The 14,054-nt window shown below is 44.9% G+C and overlaps 1 protein-coding gene across 2 annotated transcripts in view; it reads left to right on the plus strand.

The window, feature by feature from the left end:
* ARHGEF16 (Rho guanine nucleotide exchange factor 16) overlaps positions 1 to 14,054 on the plus strand; it is a 440,772-nt gene that overhangs the window by 107,763 nt on the left and 318,955 nt on the right. For both annotated transcript variants that reach the window (XM_069610226.1, XM_069610225.1), the window contains exon 3: positions 12,380 to 12,431. In XM_069610226.1, coding sequence (XP_069466327.1) covers positions 12,380 to 12,431 — 52 coding nt within the window. The remainder of the gene's footprint in view (positions 1 to 12,379; positions 12,432 to 14,054) is intronic.

A 14,054-nucleotide genomic window follows, 5' to 3' on the forward strand; every position in this document is an offset into this window, starting at 1 on the left:
CCCTGAGGTGGAGGTTGGTGAACAGGTTTATGATCCTTGCGTTCCTCTCAACGATGGGCCTAGTAGAAATGTTTAGCTGTCTGAATGGTTTTGTGCAGTTTCTATAGCTATGGCTATGGTAGGTCGATTTAACTGCAGAACAGCCTTCTGCGAAAAGGGGGAAAGGAGTTATTGAATTGTTCCAGAGTGATATCTCTGTCAGATCTTCTAGAGGTTTGTGACTAATCCAGAGAGCCACAGTGTTTTTGACACATTCATCCATTTCAAAGGGGGTTTCTACTGGGTTCAATCGAATGGTCCTCAATTTCTGCCGATAAAAATTGCAGGTTTGCCCTACTCTTTTTAACAGCCCTTCTTTGATGGATCGAAAGGAGGCTCCCTATGCAAAATTAAGTAGCTGATAAGAGGTTTGTAACTCGCATTTCAGTAGAGAGGCTAAATAGCATCTTTCAAGGTTCTCCTCCCATCTTAGTTGTTCAGCTAGGCGTTCGAAGTTTAGAAGAAAAAAATCCTAAACCTTCGCCTTCAAGATATGGTTGAAGCACCCCCTGTGGTAACGAGGGTCTTGCTTGCAGTTCAATTAGCTTAGCTACATTTTCTTGAAGTCTAATCTCGGTCTGCATCTAATGGGCTGCTAACTGGGTGATGACATTGGCTAAGTCAGCCATTTCTACCGCGGGTAAAGGGGTCCCTTCTGTAGATGGTTCTGAATCAGAAAGGAAGCAACTCTCAATACTGTCGGATAAGGTCTCGAAATCTTCGGACTCTGAGTCTGTCGAAGTAAGGGGCTGCGGTAAATTGATCTCTAGACCTGAAGGTCCTGCAACAGATAATGATTGGGTATCATGAAAAGAAAAGGTTCAGAAAGAGGAGGATTCAGGGCACTAGGTCTGATGAAGGAAAAGACAGGTCAAACTTTTAGAATTATGCGGTCCCACAGTTGTATGTGCTAATGAGAGAGAGGAAGGGTATTTAGTAACACTTGCGTCTTAAAGAACAGACTCTGTTGACCAGGTGGGACACCCAATTGAGAGAATGCCTCTTTCAGCGTGGATACGCTGTCAGAATCAAAGAGATCAACCATCTTATTTTCCCTTTCTGGTGGTACCACAGTTATTAGAATGGGTTTCCATTTTTATCAGTTGAATCACATCCCACTCTAACACCATAGGTACGGAACTCATTGTGGCAACAGTAAAGACGGACACAAGTGATCACAATTCAGGGGTGTTTATTGAAATTTATAATGTGTGAGATAATCTAAACCTAAATCTAAGATGGGAGCAAGCTACGACCAGCAAATAATAATAAGGCAGCCCTAGTGGTGTCATGTCAAATAAAAAGTGCGTTTAAAAAATGACAATTCTTAGCACTAAGTCACAAAGAAATGTGGTATAATGTTCACCAGAAAAGAACGAATTGTTCACAAAATGAAAAGTCGGGATGATATGGCTGGGTTTCCCTTGCCCATGTTTTTAGCACGGGGCAAGGCGGGGATTCTGAGCACAGCACAATCCTGGGCCTCTCCAGCACGAGGTTCACAATTCCAGTTCAATGATATCGGAACCTTGAAGGGCCATGTCTCTTCTCTGCAAAGTCTCTTGCCCCAGAAGGCCTGATGTATCACAACAAACAAACAAAAAGTTCCTTCGATAATCTTGTACCTTGGGCGATTTGCTCTCTGCTCCGTGGATCTCTGTCTGCCAGGCTTGGATCCTTCTCCAACGTGGGCCTCCCTCCGTCAGGTTCACTGCAGCCTTTCAAATGAAGCTTGCAACTTCCCACTGTGGACAACCCTCGACTGGGTTCACTCTTGTCTATACAGTGTTCATGGGTGCATTACTTTTCACCCCAACTCAAAGACATCCCTAAATTGTGTTTCACGTTTCCCAAATATACAGTTCATTTTACATTCTCACGATGCAGGATTCACTTTCCTTGCTTTCTCTTTGCAATGGGTCAGAGACTTTCAAGTGTAGAAGGGATTTGACGTGACCCTTGTAGGACCACTCCGACACCTCATGCCACCCTTTCCTAAGGCCTTCTGATACTTGAAGTTTCAATGAAAAAGGGGCCAGCAAGAGTCCTTCAAATGAGCACTCCTGTGGCGCCTGACCACTCTGGAGCTGGCCCTTCTCAGGCTTTCCCAAAAGTTCAAACACACACGTCTTTTTAAGTTCTTGCGTTCACCTAACGTTGCCACTTGCAACCTTGGGCTTAATACAATTTGCTTTGCCATCAGCTTCCTCCAGCTCACTGATTGTGTCGGGTCCGCTGGCTTGGCTTGCTTCTGGAGTCAAGTACGGTACCACAGTAGCCAGTGTGCCTCCCCGCCTGTGTTATCAATGCGGGAGGCCCACGTGTACCGTTGACATCAGTCACTCCACACGTCGGCTGTACTTCCCGGTCTTTCAATTCCCTTATCGGAGGCTTTGCGGGTCTGAGTTGAAAAAGGCAGGGGGCAGTTCCCCCTTCATCGTCCTTCCAGGTCTCACACCTTTCTCCTCCGTTTGAACTGCCGGTTTGGTGTAGCTGTTTCCTCGTGCGTTTGCCCTTGTTCGTAGTGTGCTCTCCTGCTCCAACTTTTGTCCTTGTGGGGAAGGTAAAGGGCTGTCAAGTGTGTATGATTGTCAATTGCCTGACATGACTCTTGTTTTGGGACATGTCAGTTAAACAGCTCTGGTGAAAGTTCCATTTTCTGTTACGGTGTAAGAAAGTGCTCGTGTCGGAAAAGGGGGTGGGGTAGAACTTCAAAATATCCTACAGGGTAGGATGGGGAAAAGGTCTTAGAAGGAAGGGGGTGCCGCGTCTCACTTGTCGGCATCCCACTTCCACTCCCCAACAACCCCCCCATCCAGGTGATCCTCCTGTACTGGTCCAACCCCAGGAACTGGATCCAATAACGATGGCCGTATCCTGGCCACCTGGATGACAGATCCCGCGGGACTAGTAAGTGAGATGCCTTCAGGGTTCTCACACCACCCTTGGCATCTTTAAAATTGTGTGACGGCATTTGAACAAGATCAGACTATTTGTTCAGTCAGCAAAGCTAATGTTTGAACCCAGATCTTGCAGTGTTGCTCATCTCTATTTCCACAACCAATATGCTGCTCTTTCATGAAATTATTACCTCTGTGTTGAATTAGGCAGATTTAAAAAGAAAACTAATACAATGAAAAATCAACCTCATTGTATGGGAATATGTTTGTCAAAAGTAGTATGACTCAAGAGAGGCAATAGCCCGAAAGAGAGTGAATACCTGCAAAACAGTGAGGCAATCCAGCAGACAGGATGGATAAAAAATGCATGTGTGTTATTATCCATCACAATGGCACATGTAGGAATGGAAAATCACTGGGGTTCCTCCCTGGGACCTGTTGATGCGAAGAGGCTCGTTTTACCAGAAGCTGGCCAGCACGGTTATCTGGACCTGACTCGCATGCTTCAATTGAGGCAATAATCCAGATTAGCAAAACATTGGTTTTACCGAGGGAAGGCCCATTTTCAATGCCACAGGTCTGCAAAGTTCATCTTTGCTGAGGAAATGTGACTTTACTATCATTGCTGCTTTAGGCAAACACCCAGGTTGGCAACACATTTAGCAGGACCAGAGGACTGGGGGACACAAGAGTGGGAGCAGGATCAAATATGGAGGTCCACGCTTTGCACCCACCCTCTTAGGATATCCATGATTGCAGGGAAGTGTTATTGGCGATCTGCCCTGGAGATGGGGGCGGGGTGATCCAGCGAATCACACAGCCTGAGATCAATTGGCTGCTCAGCCAGTACAGCTTTTCACCCGAGGGTCAGGTGCGAGTTTCAGGAAATAAACACAGCATGGAAGAGCCGCCACGGGGTGTTCTGTTTTGTTTGGCGCCCCAACCACACTGGAAATAAGCCAGGACTGTGGCCTCTGCCACCTCCCCACACCAGGAATAAGTGCAGCCGCGAGCATAGAGAGGAAAAGCCACAAAAAGAAAAGGGGGGATAACGGCGGGTGGGGGAGAGCAGGACACGTAGCGAGAGAGGGACACAGAATTAGGGGTAGAAGTGGGAGAGAGAGAACATGATGAAGAGAATGGGAGAAGAGGGTTAAACAGTAAAGCCAGCAGAGGCGGAGTGAAAGGTGGTGTATAGGAAAGAGGGAATAGAACGTCTAGATGGAGCAGGGAGAGGAGAGAGGGTCGGCCATATTGGGAGGGGGAGAAGAGAGAGAAGTGAGAACAGCAGCGAGAGGCTGTCATAATGGCAGAGGGGACTAGAGGAGGGACAGAAACAGGATGTGGGAGTGAACTGAAAGGAGGGGTTGGAGATCGGAAAGTTGAGAGGGAAGAGGGAATAGGTTGGAGAGAAAGAGAAGACGGAGCAGGAGAGAAACTAAGAAAACATAAGTGAAGGAACAATGAGAAATAATTGGAGGGGGAGAGGCGAGACGGAATCGGACTGTGAGTTTAGAAATGAGGAAGAGGAAGATGAGAGACACATCAAGAGGGATTGAGAGCCACGTGGCCAAATGGAAGGTGATGGGACGTAAGAGGCCGAATTGGAGGGGCAGAAAAAAGGAAACCAGTGACAGGATGGTAGAGGCATCGCAAACATAATGCAGGGTGTAGAGGGGACTTATCAAAACACGGTTTGCAAGTTTGTTTTAGGAAACGAGTCGTCACACCATTCACAATTCAATTAATGAATTCATCCTTTTATTATTCTAAAAAAGCGCATTATCACATGTATTTTCCTTTACCATTCTCTTTACAAAACCATTTATTTTGTTAATGTATTGAGTTAGAACATACATAAGTACATTCCTTAAAATACATAAACGATAAACGAATGCATTTATTTTTCCAGTCATGATAAATATGACAAGAATCACCAACAGATGTTTTATGTATTTCTGTCAAACAATTCATCAGGGCGAAAAACTGTTTCATAGAGGAAGCGCCATTGCATTTGTAAAATATGTTTTTCATGCACTGCCCAGAAAAAGAAATGACTTTTCCAAGGAACGCTAATTAGTAAAGGTGTGCCAAGAAGGATGCCGCAGTCAATATGAATTGTATCCATCGCCACAATGCCATGTTTTGCAGGAGCCAACTTCTTGACACAGAAGTCATTAGTAAAGCCCTGCATGTCCAAGCCACCCACTCTCGTGCTGGGGGTGTGGGAGCGGTTAAATGTATTCCGGTACATCAGTAAGGATATGTTACATCTAGGGGTTCCAATTGGGTGCATAATTACTAAAACCAAAGATGGAGCTGATGAGAGTAACACGTGACGGAAAGCACTACTGCTTGTCCCCAGTTCATTTAGCGCCTTGATGCAGTCTGGTTTTGTTGCGCACTATAAATCTCGATACAATACAGTGCAGTGGAGCACAAACTGTGAGCCAGTTCCCACAGCCTCCCCCTCCCCCCCCCCCACCCGTCCCCAGCAGTGAATACTAAACAGGGATCACAGAGAAGCACTCGCATCACGCGCAGGTGGGTGACGGGGAATGCTTTATGCAACTGGACAGCCGCATTCAGGATTCCTGCAAAAGCACGTTTATAAAGCCTCCAATCGCCGACAGGCTGAGGACGGCGGGGTCGGTCGGTCACCTTCGACCTTTCCCCAAGGCTCACCCATCTCAGGGCACCGCCCCATACTCCAGCTCACCTCGGACTGCTCAAGAAGTTCACAAGTGCCACAAGGTACCGATGCAAACGGGAGAGCAGCATTTTGCATATGCAACTTAACATAGGGTGACCAGACGTCCGGTTTTGCCGGGTCTGTCCCCAGTCCCCCCTGTCCCATCCCGGTTTTGGGGAAAGGGAGGGTGAGCTCCACAATTTAGCATACATATTTTTCACTTGTTTATATTTTAACACCTTATCCCATGATGAGCTCCGAACCCCCGACCTTTTATGTAACTGCCCAATGTACTAACTGATTGTTCCACAAAAATGGCTGAGTGATAAGCATGTATCCAAGGCCTCTAACCTTTGATTTTCACATACTTTCATTTACAGCCAAACCCCCACAGTTTATACAAAGCCGTGCTGGGAATGTGAATTATTTACAGTGTGATCACTAGGGTGGTGAGAGCCTAGGATATAGGGGGAAGGGGGAGGGTGGGGGGGAGTTGGAGCGGGTGGGGTGGACGAGTGGCAGTCGTACTTTTATGGCTGTGTCTGTCCCTTTTTTTTATTTTGAAAATCTGGTCACCCTTACTTTACATAAATGTGATAGACAATTGTGGATTTTGTCTGACTTATTTCTTCTAAAAGCAGAAGTCAAAATGCATTTTGCAAGTAAAGGAAAATTTGGGCCTCCTTACGAGTTTGCCGGTTTGGAAAAAACAGTGGATTACTGCTGCATTACCACAACGTCGAACTACAGGTTTGGAGGTAAGGCAGAGGAAAAACCTCCAGCAGAATGCAAGAAGTAATTCCTCCACCTTGCTGCTTAAAAACTGCCAAATATGCGGTAATACCACCAGTGGAAATACCGCTGCTGGTAATACTGCCACAATCTCCAAGGATTCCTTTGGTCTCCAATTCATGGGGACTAACACTGCCTATCACATGTAAACAGGTGTCAATACTGGATTAGAAAAAACCTTTCCAGCCTTGAGTAAAGAAGTGTTCCCTTGGCGACCGCTAATTTTGGCTGTAAAACAAAGTAAACTAAATGTGCACTTCAAAGTGATTGTACTAGGTTGTCAGCATGAGTTTATCCCAAAACTGTGTGGCTGCTACACAGATGCAGTTTAAGTAAAAAAAGAAGTTTGGAAAAGTTACTCAAATGCGCCAACCTTATTCAAAGAATATGTTCAAGGTGAGTCAATTCATTTTTTTTTTTTTTGCACAATAGATTAAAGAACATTCAAACAAAAATTGTTCCAATTTTGTGTTTACTTCACACCATTTCAATCCTTGATACAACTTGATATTCGGTGTTAACTCCACACCTATAGTTCAGTAGCTTCTTCAAGAAAAATTCTTTTTGTTAAACTGATTATCTGTGCCTAACTATATCTCTCTCAACACGTGTTACCCCATTGTTGCTAACAATGGTTCATCAGGAGAGGAAGTGTATTTGCATTCTTGTGATTGTAGCGTATATCCAGCTAATTTTGACAGGCTCAAAATAGATGAACAAATAAACTTGATGGTTATTTAATTTTTTCAGGGTTTGCCTTTTTATCCAAGTGGTGGTAATGGTAATACCATTTGGTGGTATCTTTGTGGTATTACTGCCAAGATTCCACAAAATTCGTAATGAGGCCGATTGTTACTTGTTTGCTCTGTGTGGTGTGGGGAGACAGGACACACGTTACAGGTCTTGTGAGCCTTGGGATGCTGGATGACAGGTATATATGTGTTGAGGGGGAAGGAGAAGGCGGTCGGCCCGTGTGGGTATTGTGTTATGTGGAGTTGTGGCACAGAATGCCAGGTTGGGTCGTTTGCTGGCTTGGCTTGTGTTTTCCCCTTAGACATAAGCAAGATCATGTGGCTAGGCTCTGCCACCACTTTGCCAATGTATTCTCTGCCCCCACTACTTCTGGATTGACTCTTGTGTACCTCTTTGCTACTTGGCCCATTGCTTTTTGGGTAAGGATCTTTGACACACCAAATTGATGGTCTTTCGTGACAGCCATTTCCATCTCCTAGTTTGCAAATCATTTGGCAGATCTCGTCTGGTATTTTTATAGGAATGTGATTTTAAGTTACTCGCCCTTTATTCGGCGCCAATCACCAGCGAGGAGGTCTTATGGAGCTCCAGGGTGTTCGAGGGTGGGGGAATGTGTTTGGATAAATCGGGGTACATTTGCAGGGAGAAGCCGTGAATCACATGACATTCTGATCAGGGAAAATGACACCTTTTCCAGTAATGGCACTTTCTAATTAATTAGGGGGATGTACTTTAAGGTGAAAACATGGTTGTGTGTTGTGCCCGTGAAATGGCCAGGCGTGCAATTGGCCTGTGGTAGGCCACATTGTGTGCTGTTTTTTAAAATTTTTGTTTTAAAGTACCGCTGTCAACCCCTAAATGAATAATATAGGACTGCTGCGTAAGCTGTCATAAGTGACGGAGCCAAGTATTGCCCATGTCAAAAGGCGAATGCCGGGAACAAGCCAGAGGGAGGGAGAGTGTGAACTAGAAGTTTAAATGCTTTCCCCTAGAGCAATACATGCATAGCTCTCAATGAGGGCAGATCACTAATGGCAGCTGTGGGGGGCTACCCTGAGGACCATGGGGTGCACTGTTGACTTGGTGTGAAAGAGCCCCATCTATTTGAAGGAGAGATTTGCAAGGTTGCTTCGTCTAATTGCAACGTCAAGTCATCTTGTAACAATTACGTGCAAGTTAAGCATTAATAACCACCATCTGGTTACATCAACATGTAACCCTGCTGCATCTCACACGTGTGTAACCAATGTAACTAAGCGTGCATACTGTAACCACTCCTGCATTCTGTAACAGAGGCAAGGGCGAATGTAACCAAGCCACTTACCTAAAAGACTATAAATAAGACAAATATCTTGTGGGCTAATGTAACCGGACTACCCTCCTATGATTTCTGCAACTAAGAAATCATCTTGTAACAGCGCCTTAATGACCCTGGTCCGTGTGAGCGCTTTATAAATGCAAATTAAAAATACAAAATAAATCTGAGTAGATGGCACGGACATAGCTATATAATTAAAGTGGTGGCTCTTTTGTGAAGATGTCGGCCGTTGTATTCGACAAGCCTCTCTAAGGTTTGTGCGCAAATTACATTTTCTGTCAACAGACCTTTCTGCAGGTTAAAAATCTGAACTTTCATACAGCCAGAGAACCTCTAATCTTGCTATTAAGCAAAAAGGCAAACACTGAGCAATTAAAACTTTTTTTCAATGAAAAAAGTGCCTAGTTTAAGGATGGTGTCAACAGTAAAAACAGACACAAGTGATCAGTTCAAGGGTGTTTATTGAACATGAATGCAGGGTGGAAGAACGCCTAACCTAAACCTTAATCTAAGATCGAAGCAAACGTTGACCATCAAATGAAAATAAGGCAGTCCTAGTGGTGGTGTGTCAAAATGAAAGGGCCTATACAAAGAAAAACCTATTTCCAATCCTTATGCCAAATACAAAAGAAGTGTGGGATAGGGTTTCAATAATGAAAGAAGTGTTCTCAAATCATAAGTCAATAAGTCAGGATGTGATTGCCAGGGACCTCCCGTCCCCACGTTTTCAGCACGGGACAAGGTGGGTCTCCTAAAACAGCACACACTCTAGCTTTCCCCAGCACGAGCTGACAGTTCCGCTCCAGCTATCAGGTTCTCTGATGGCTTAAAAGTCTCTTTCCAATAAAAGGTCTCTTGCCCTCGAGGGCCTGATAGTTCAACCAAGCACACAGTTCTGTTCTACAAATGCTTTGGGTGACAGTTTCACCCCTACGTCCCCCTCTTCCGGGCTCCGACCCCAAATGACAATCTGGATTCACTCCCCTTGCTTTCTCTCAATGCAGGATTCACTTCCATTGCTTTCTCTCAATGCAGGTTTCGCTTCCATTGCTTTCTCTCAATGCAGGATTCACTTCCCTTACATTCTCTACAGTTCTTGTGCCAAAGGCTTTCGACTGTATGGGGATTTGGCTTGATTTCCTGTATGACCACTTCGACCTATCTGGGCCTCTCTCCTATGGCCTTCTGGTATCTGTAGTTTTTCTCAACATGGGATTGACCAGAGTCTCTCGAGTTGGCACCCACGCGGTGCCGGTTCCCTGTGCAACTGGTTTTCCCTTTTACAATTTACAGTTCTTTGAACTTTCTTCAAATGGCTACTTTGCGATTTTCAATCAACACAGTTCGGTTCTTATCGGCTTTCTCTTTTACTCACTGGCTGTGATGAGCTGCTTGGCTTTTCTTGTATCCATAGTCAAGCCCGGTACCATGGTAGCAGGAGTTTCCCTTGCTCCTGTGTATCAGTGTAGGTACGCTCCGTGTACCATCGGCATCTGCTGCAACACACTTGGGCTATTGTTCTCAGTCTTACAATTCCTTCTTCGGAGGTTTCGCTGATCTGTGTCAAAAAGGGCAAGGTTGTGTCTTTCCTTCTTATCCGCTCGATATTCACCGCCTTTCTCCTCCTCTTGAACTAAAAGGTCTAGATAGCTGTCTCACCGTGCGGTCTGCCTTGCTTGTACTGTGTTGTCATGCTCCACCTTTTATCCCTGCAGGGAAAGGAATGGGCCATCAGGTGTGTGCAATTTTGGTTAATTGCCTGACTTTGCCTGCCCTTTTGGTTGGGACATGTCAGGTAAACCGGTTTAACATTAGTCTGTTTACATTGCAAAGAAGTGTTCGGGTTGAATAAGGAAGGTGATCGAGTTCTTGAGCATCCTACGGGATGGTGGGGCAAAAGGTGTTATAGGAAATTATAGCCTTCTCAATAGGGTTCTTGATAAACTCACATGGGGGAGATTGGTAGGTTTTGAGAGACAACCGGGAATGACCAGGATTATGTAATGAGCAGGAGGGATTGTGCGGACGGTAGTGTTATATCATAGCAGATTGGGAATGCGGGAAATAGAAGAATTACTGGGATTGTTTGGGTAAGTAACGGAAAAACAGGAATTGTGGGAGTTGTGGTTTTTGAGTAAAACAGGTTTTGAACTTCGATTAGATTTGCCAGATTTGGAGAGGTTGTTGGATTTACCTTTGGGTAAGGTGGATTAAATGGGTGGAAGGGATGATGAGTGGGAATAGCTTATAAAAGCTTCAGGAACTTCGTTCCCCTCGCCATCCTTCCTGTGATGGTACCGTGTCTCACCTGAGGTATTTCCCCGAGCATAACCCCGGGCTCTCCTACCCAGGGGATCCTGCCCCACTGGTCCACCCCCAGGAACTGGATCCAACAGTGATATCTGTGTCCTGGTCACCTGAATAAGGGATTCCGGGCTCTACCTGGGAGAATACCCTCAGGTTTCTCACACTAGGTTCTGATGCCTTTTTTGCGCGGTCTGTTTTTGAACGAGTAAGGGAAAGCTTTAGCTCTCTGGCAGAGCTATTGCATTCCAATCTTGAAGGCCAATCGGCCAAATGATATAGCATGACGTGCTACATCGGTTGTCTGATTGAAATGCTTTTTTTGCCAGTGATCTGAGTTTAAACCTCGTGTAATTCCTTGGTGCACAGCCCACATATGTTCATGTGTTGAAAATCACCTTTTCCAAAATATCCCATGGCCATTCACTCTATTCCAGGGCCCTAACTCACGGCCTGTCATTTGTAGTCCATTGACCAGGGCCTTCCATCAGAGTGCCCACTGGTACCGCACAGATATTCCGACTTCAGGGCCACTCAGCCTTATAAGGGGTGATGATACGATCAGCCATGCATCATGAAATGGCAACTAACGTAGCCAACCATATAACAACCATGCATAGTGAGACTGCACCAGGACCATGCTAGCAAGTACCAGTAAGAGAGTGTCTACTAATGCTGCTAGTTTCATTTTCTGCATGCAATGTCATATAAATGTCAATTTCCAAAATGTAAACATTCAAAATGTGTACCATTCTGTAATTGTTGAACTCGAGGCCATTTATGTTGTCCTGATAGATGAATGGCACCTATGACTGTGACCAGTAGCATCACCTCGCCCAAAGCCAGTACTAATCACCATTTTAGCTTTCAGCCTCCAACCTAACCAGCACTAGGTCCTCTACTCCACCATTACACTTCTTGTCAAACACCCATGACCACGAGGTCAATACAGATCACATGCAGGCGTTAACCCTTCTTGCTCAGACTTGATACCAAGACACGTCAACCCTAGGGTATGCTCAATCCAGCTCTCAGTAGGCACTGGACCAAGATCCCCTAGAAGTGGGTACAAACAACACCACACACACCCACTAGCTTCACTCCCATCCATTGGGAAGTCCTTAAGCAACATGGGGCCATGAAAATGGCAAATATAGCTCTACATGAAACAATCAAACATAATGTCAACTCTTCCTGAAGGAGTGTCCTCTACAATGAAAATGTGAACTGCCCAAGAAGCCCAACTTTATACTTATTACAAAAGTTTGCAAGCTTCCCCGACTCTAGTGTAAAATAGCAACTACTTCTGATACTTCTGTTCTCTGGCAAGATGAATACAAAAAAATGGCAAACAGTTAAACCAGGAATCTCAAAACGAAGTGTGCCTGGCAGCTTTGCCCTTCGTGCTTCCATTCCCTTTTGCCTGATTGAATAAATGTGTGATCTTGATCAAGTCATTTTGATTTAGGTATTAACTATTGATTAACATCATTAACAAGGCAACTTGTGATAGACAATTTGTTAGAGGTAACGGATTGAGGTCATTATCCCATCTCAATTGTATTTATCTTATTTTTCTAGCGAACGTTTGGCAAGAAGAAGATGCAGAGGCATGCGGGCTCCTTCAAGGATGGTAAGCAGGCAATCAACTCTTTACATGTGTGCTGTGGAGACCCTTGGTGATTTCGGGAAATATTGAAGAAACGCACGGGTTGCAAGAAAACACGGTTGTAAGTCTCGTAAGATAGAAAGACTGAAAAGCTCTCAACACACCCACAGTGGGTTACTGTATTTGAAGACAAAAATCACAAGATAGTATTAGCATACTATCCAAAATGTCAAGTGCATTAGAATTTCTTCATCCTCATTGGCTGTCATCTATATGAGTACGTAAACACAACATATATTATCACATTTTATTGGGTAGTTCAGTCCTAGTGACGACGTGAGTGCATCCCCTGCAGATGGCCTAATTGCATAGTGAGCAAGAACAGTAAAACTAACCCCTTTTAGCAACAAACTTGAAGCAACAAGCTTCTCTCCCACAAGACTGTTCAGGTTTGCCATCCCCCTCCTGTGTAGGCCGTGCAACCCCTCAGCCTGAAACATACACATTGCAACTATCTTATTAAAACATGTCGCTGTCTCTGGCACAGTCATCTAGCCCAAGGCCTCATATCTATTGGGAAGCAGGTGTTGTCATGAGAAGTGTTATTGAGGCCCCACTCTTGGAGAACACATTCTTTGTGTTTATATGTATCTGCAAGCCACTTTACCATGTACCCAGCAGTCCTAAGATTCGATCGCGGGCATTTGCATTACAGCCTGGTTCAGTGTCTGGTATATTCTCTACACATGGTCCTTGCTCACACTGAAAGGATGCCCTTCAGTAACTCGTGAGTGCTTTGCACCAAGGACCAAAAGTATTATTTTGTAGGAGGCTCAAGCGTCCTGGGAACAACTTCATAAAAGGGACCTTGTGGGTCTGATTTCTTGACACAATAGCTAGTGAATATTCGGCTCCTCCACCACAAACTCTGCCCTCAAAGCTCTCTGGAGGGAAGCAGGACTGTAATTTGATTTTAGTAAATGACAGAACGTTCGGAAATGGGCCTAGTGTTATGCATGGCAAAACCTATCACCTTAATGTCAATTACCACTTCTAAAGCAACGGGTCGCAGACCCTGTCATCTTAGTGTTAGAAAATAGACCTAATGTGGTAGAATGGTATTCTCAGTGGTGTTAGGGTTTAGTACATGTTCCTCATGCGGGTAGAAAAAACCTCTGAGCTTAAACTTCCTGCTATGTTTGGTGTGTTGATAGTGCATCCCCACTTCTACAGCTGGGATAAGGGTAGGGGGAGACAGTCGGCAAATGTACAGTGTTAATGTTTTCAGCTATTTGTCCTAACAGTATTCTTTGGCAGGAATAAATCCTACGTATTCATTATTGTTACGTTTTTCTATCTCATCTTGCATCTCTGTAGCGCCTCCTGTCGCAGGTTATGGCATCAAAGCACTTTGCCTGTCAGAGAGGTAAAGGGGGAGTATGATGGAACATGCAGTAGTGGTAGAGAGGAGCAAAGCCGGGTGTATAGTTGGGATGAGGGCAGAGGATAGATAAGATGCTCATGAAGGCATGAGAAGGAAAAGGTGGACGGAGCTAGGTGTACAATTACACCAAATCTATCATGGGACTCTATTGTATTCTAGGGGCGCACCGCCGAAAGGAGAAGGAGATGGAGAGAGGTATTCGC

This window comes from Ambystoma mexicanum, chromosome 8 (assembly GCF_040938575.1).
Source record: "Ambystoma mexicanum isolate Mex_15411 chromosome 8, UKY_AmexF1_1, whole genome shotgun sequence".
Classification (NCBI taxonomy): Eukaryota; Metazoa; Chordata; class Amphibia; order Caudata; family Ambystomatidae; genus Ambystoma; species Ambystoma mexicanum.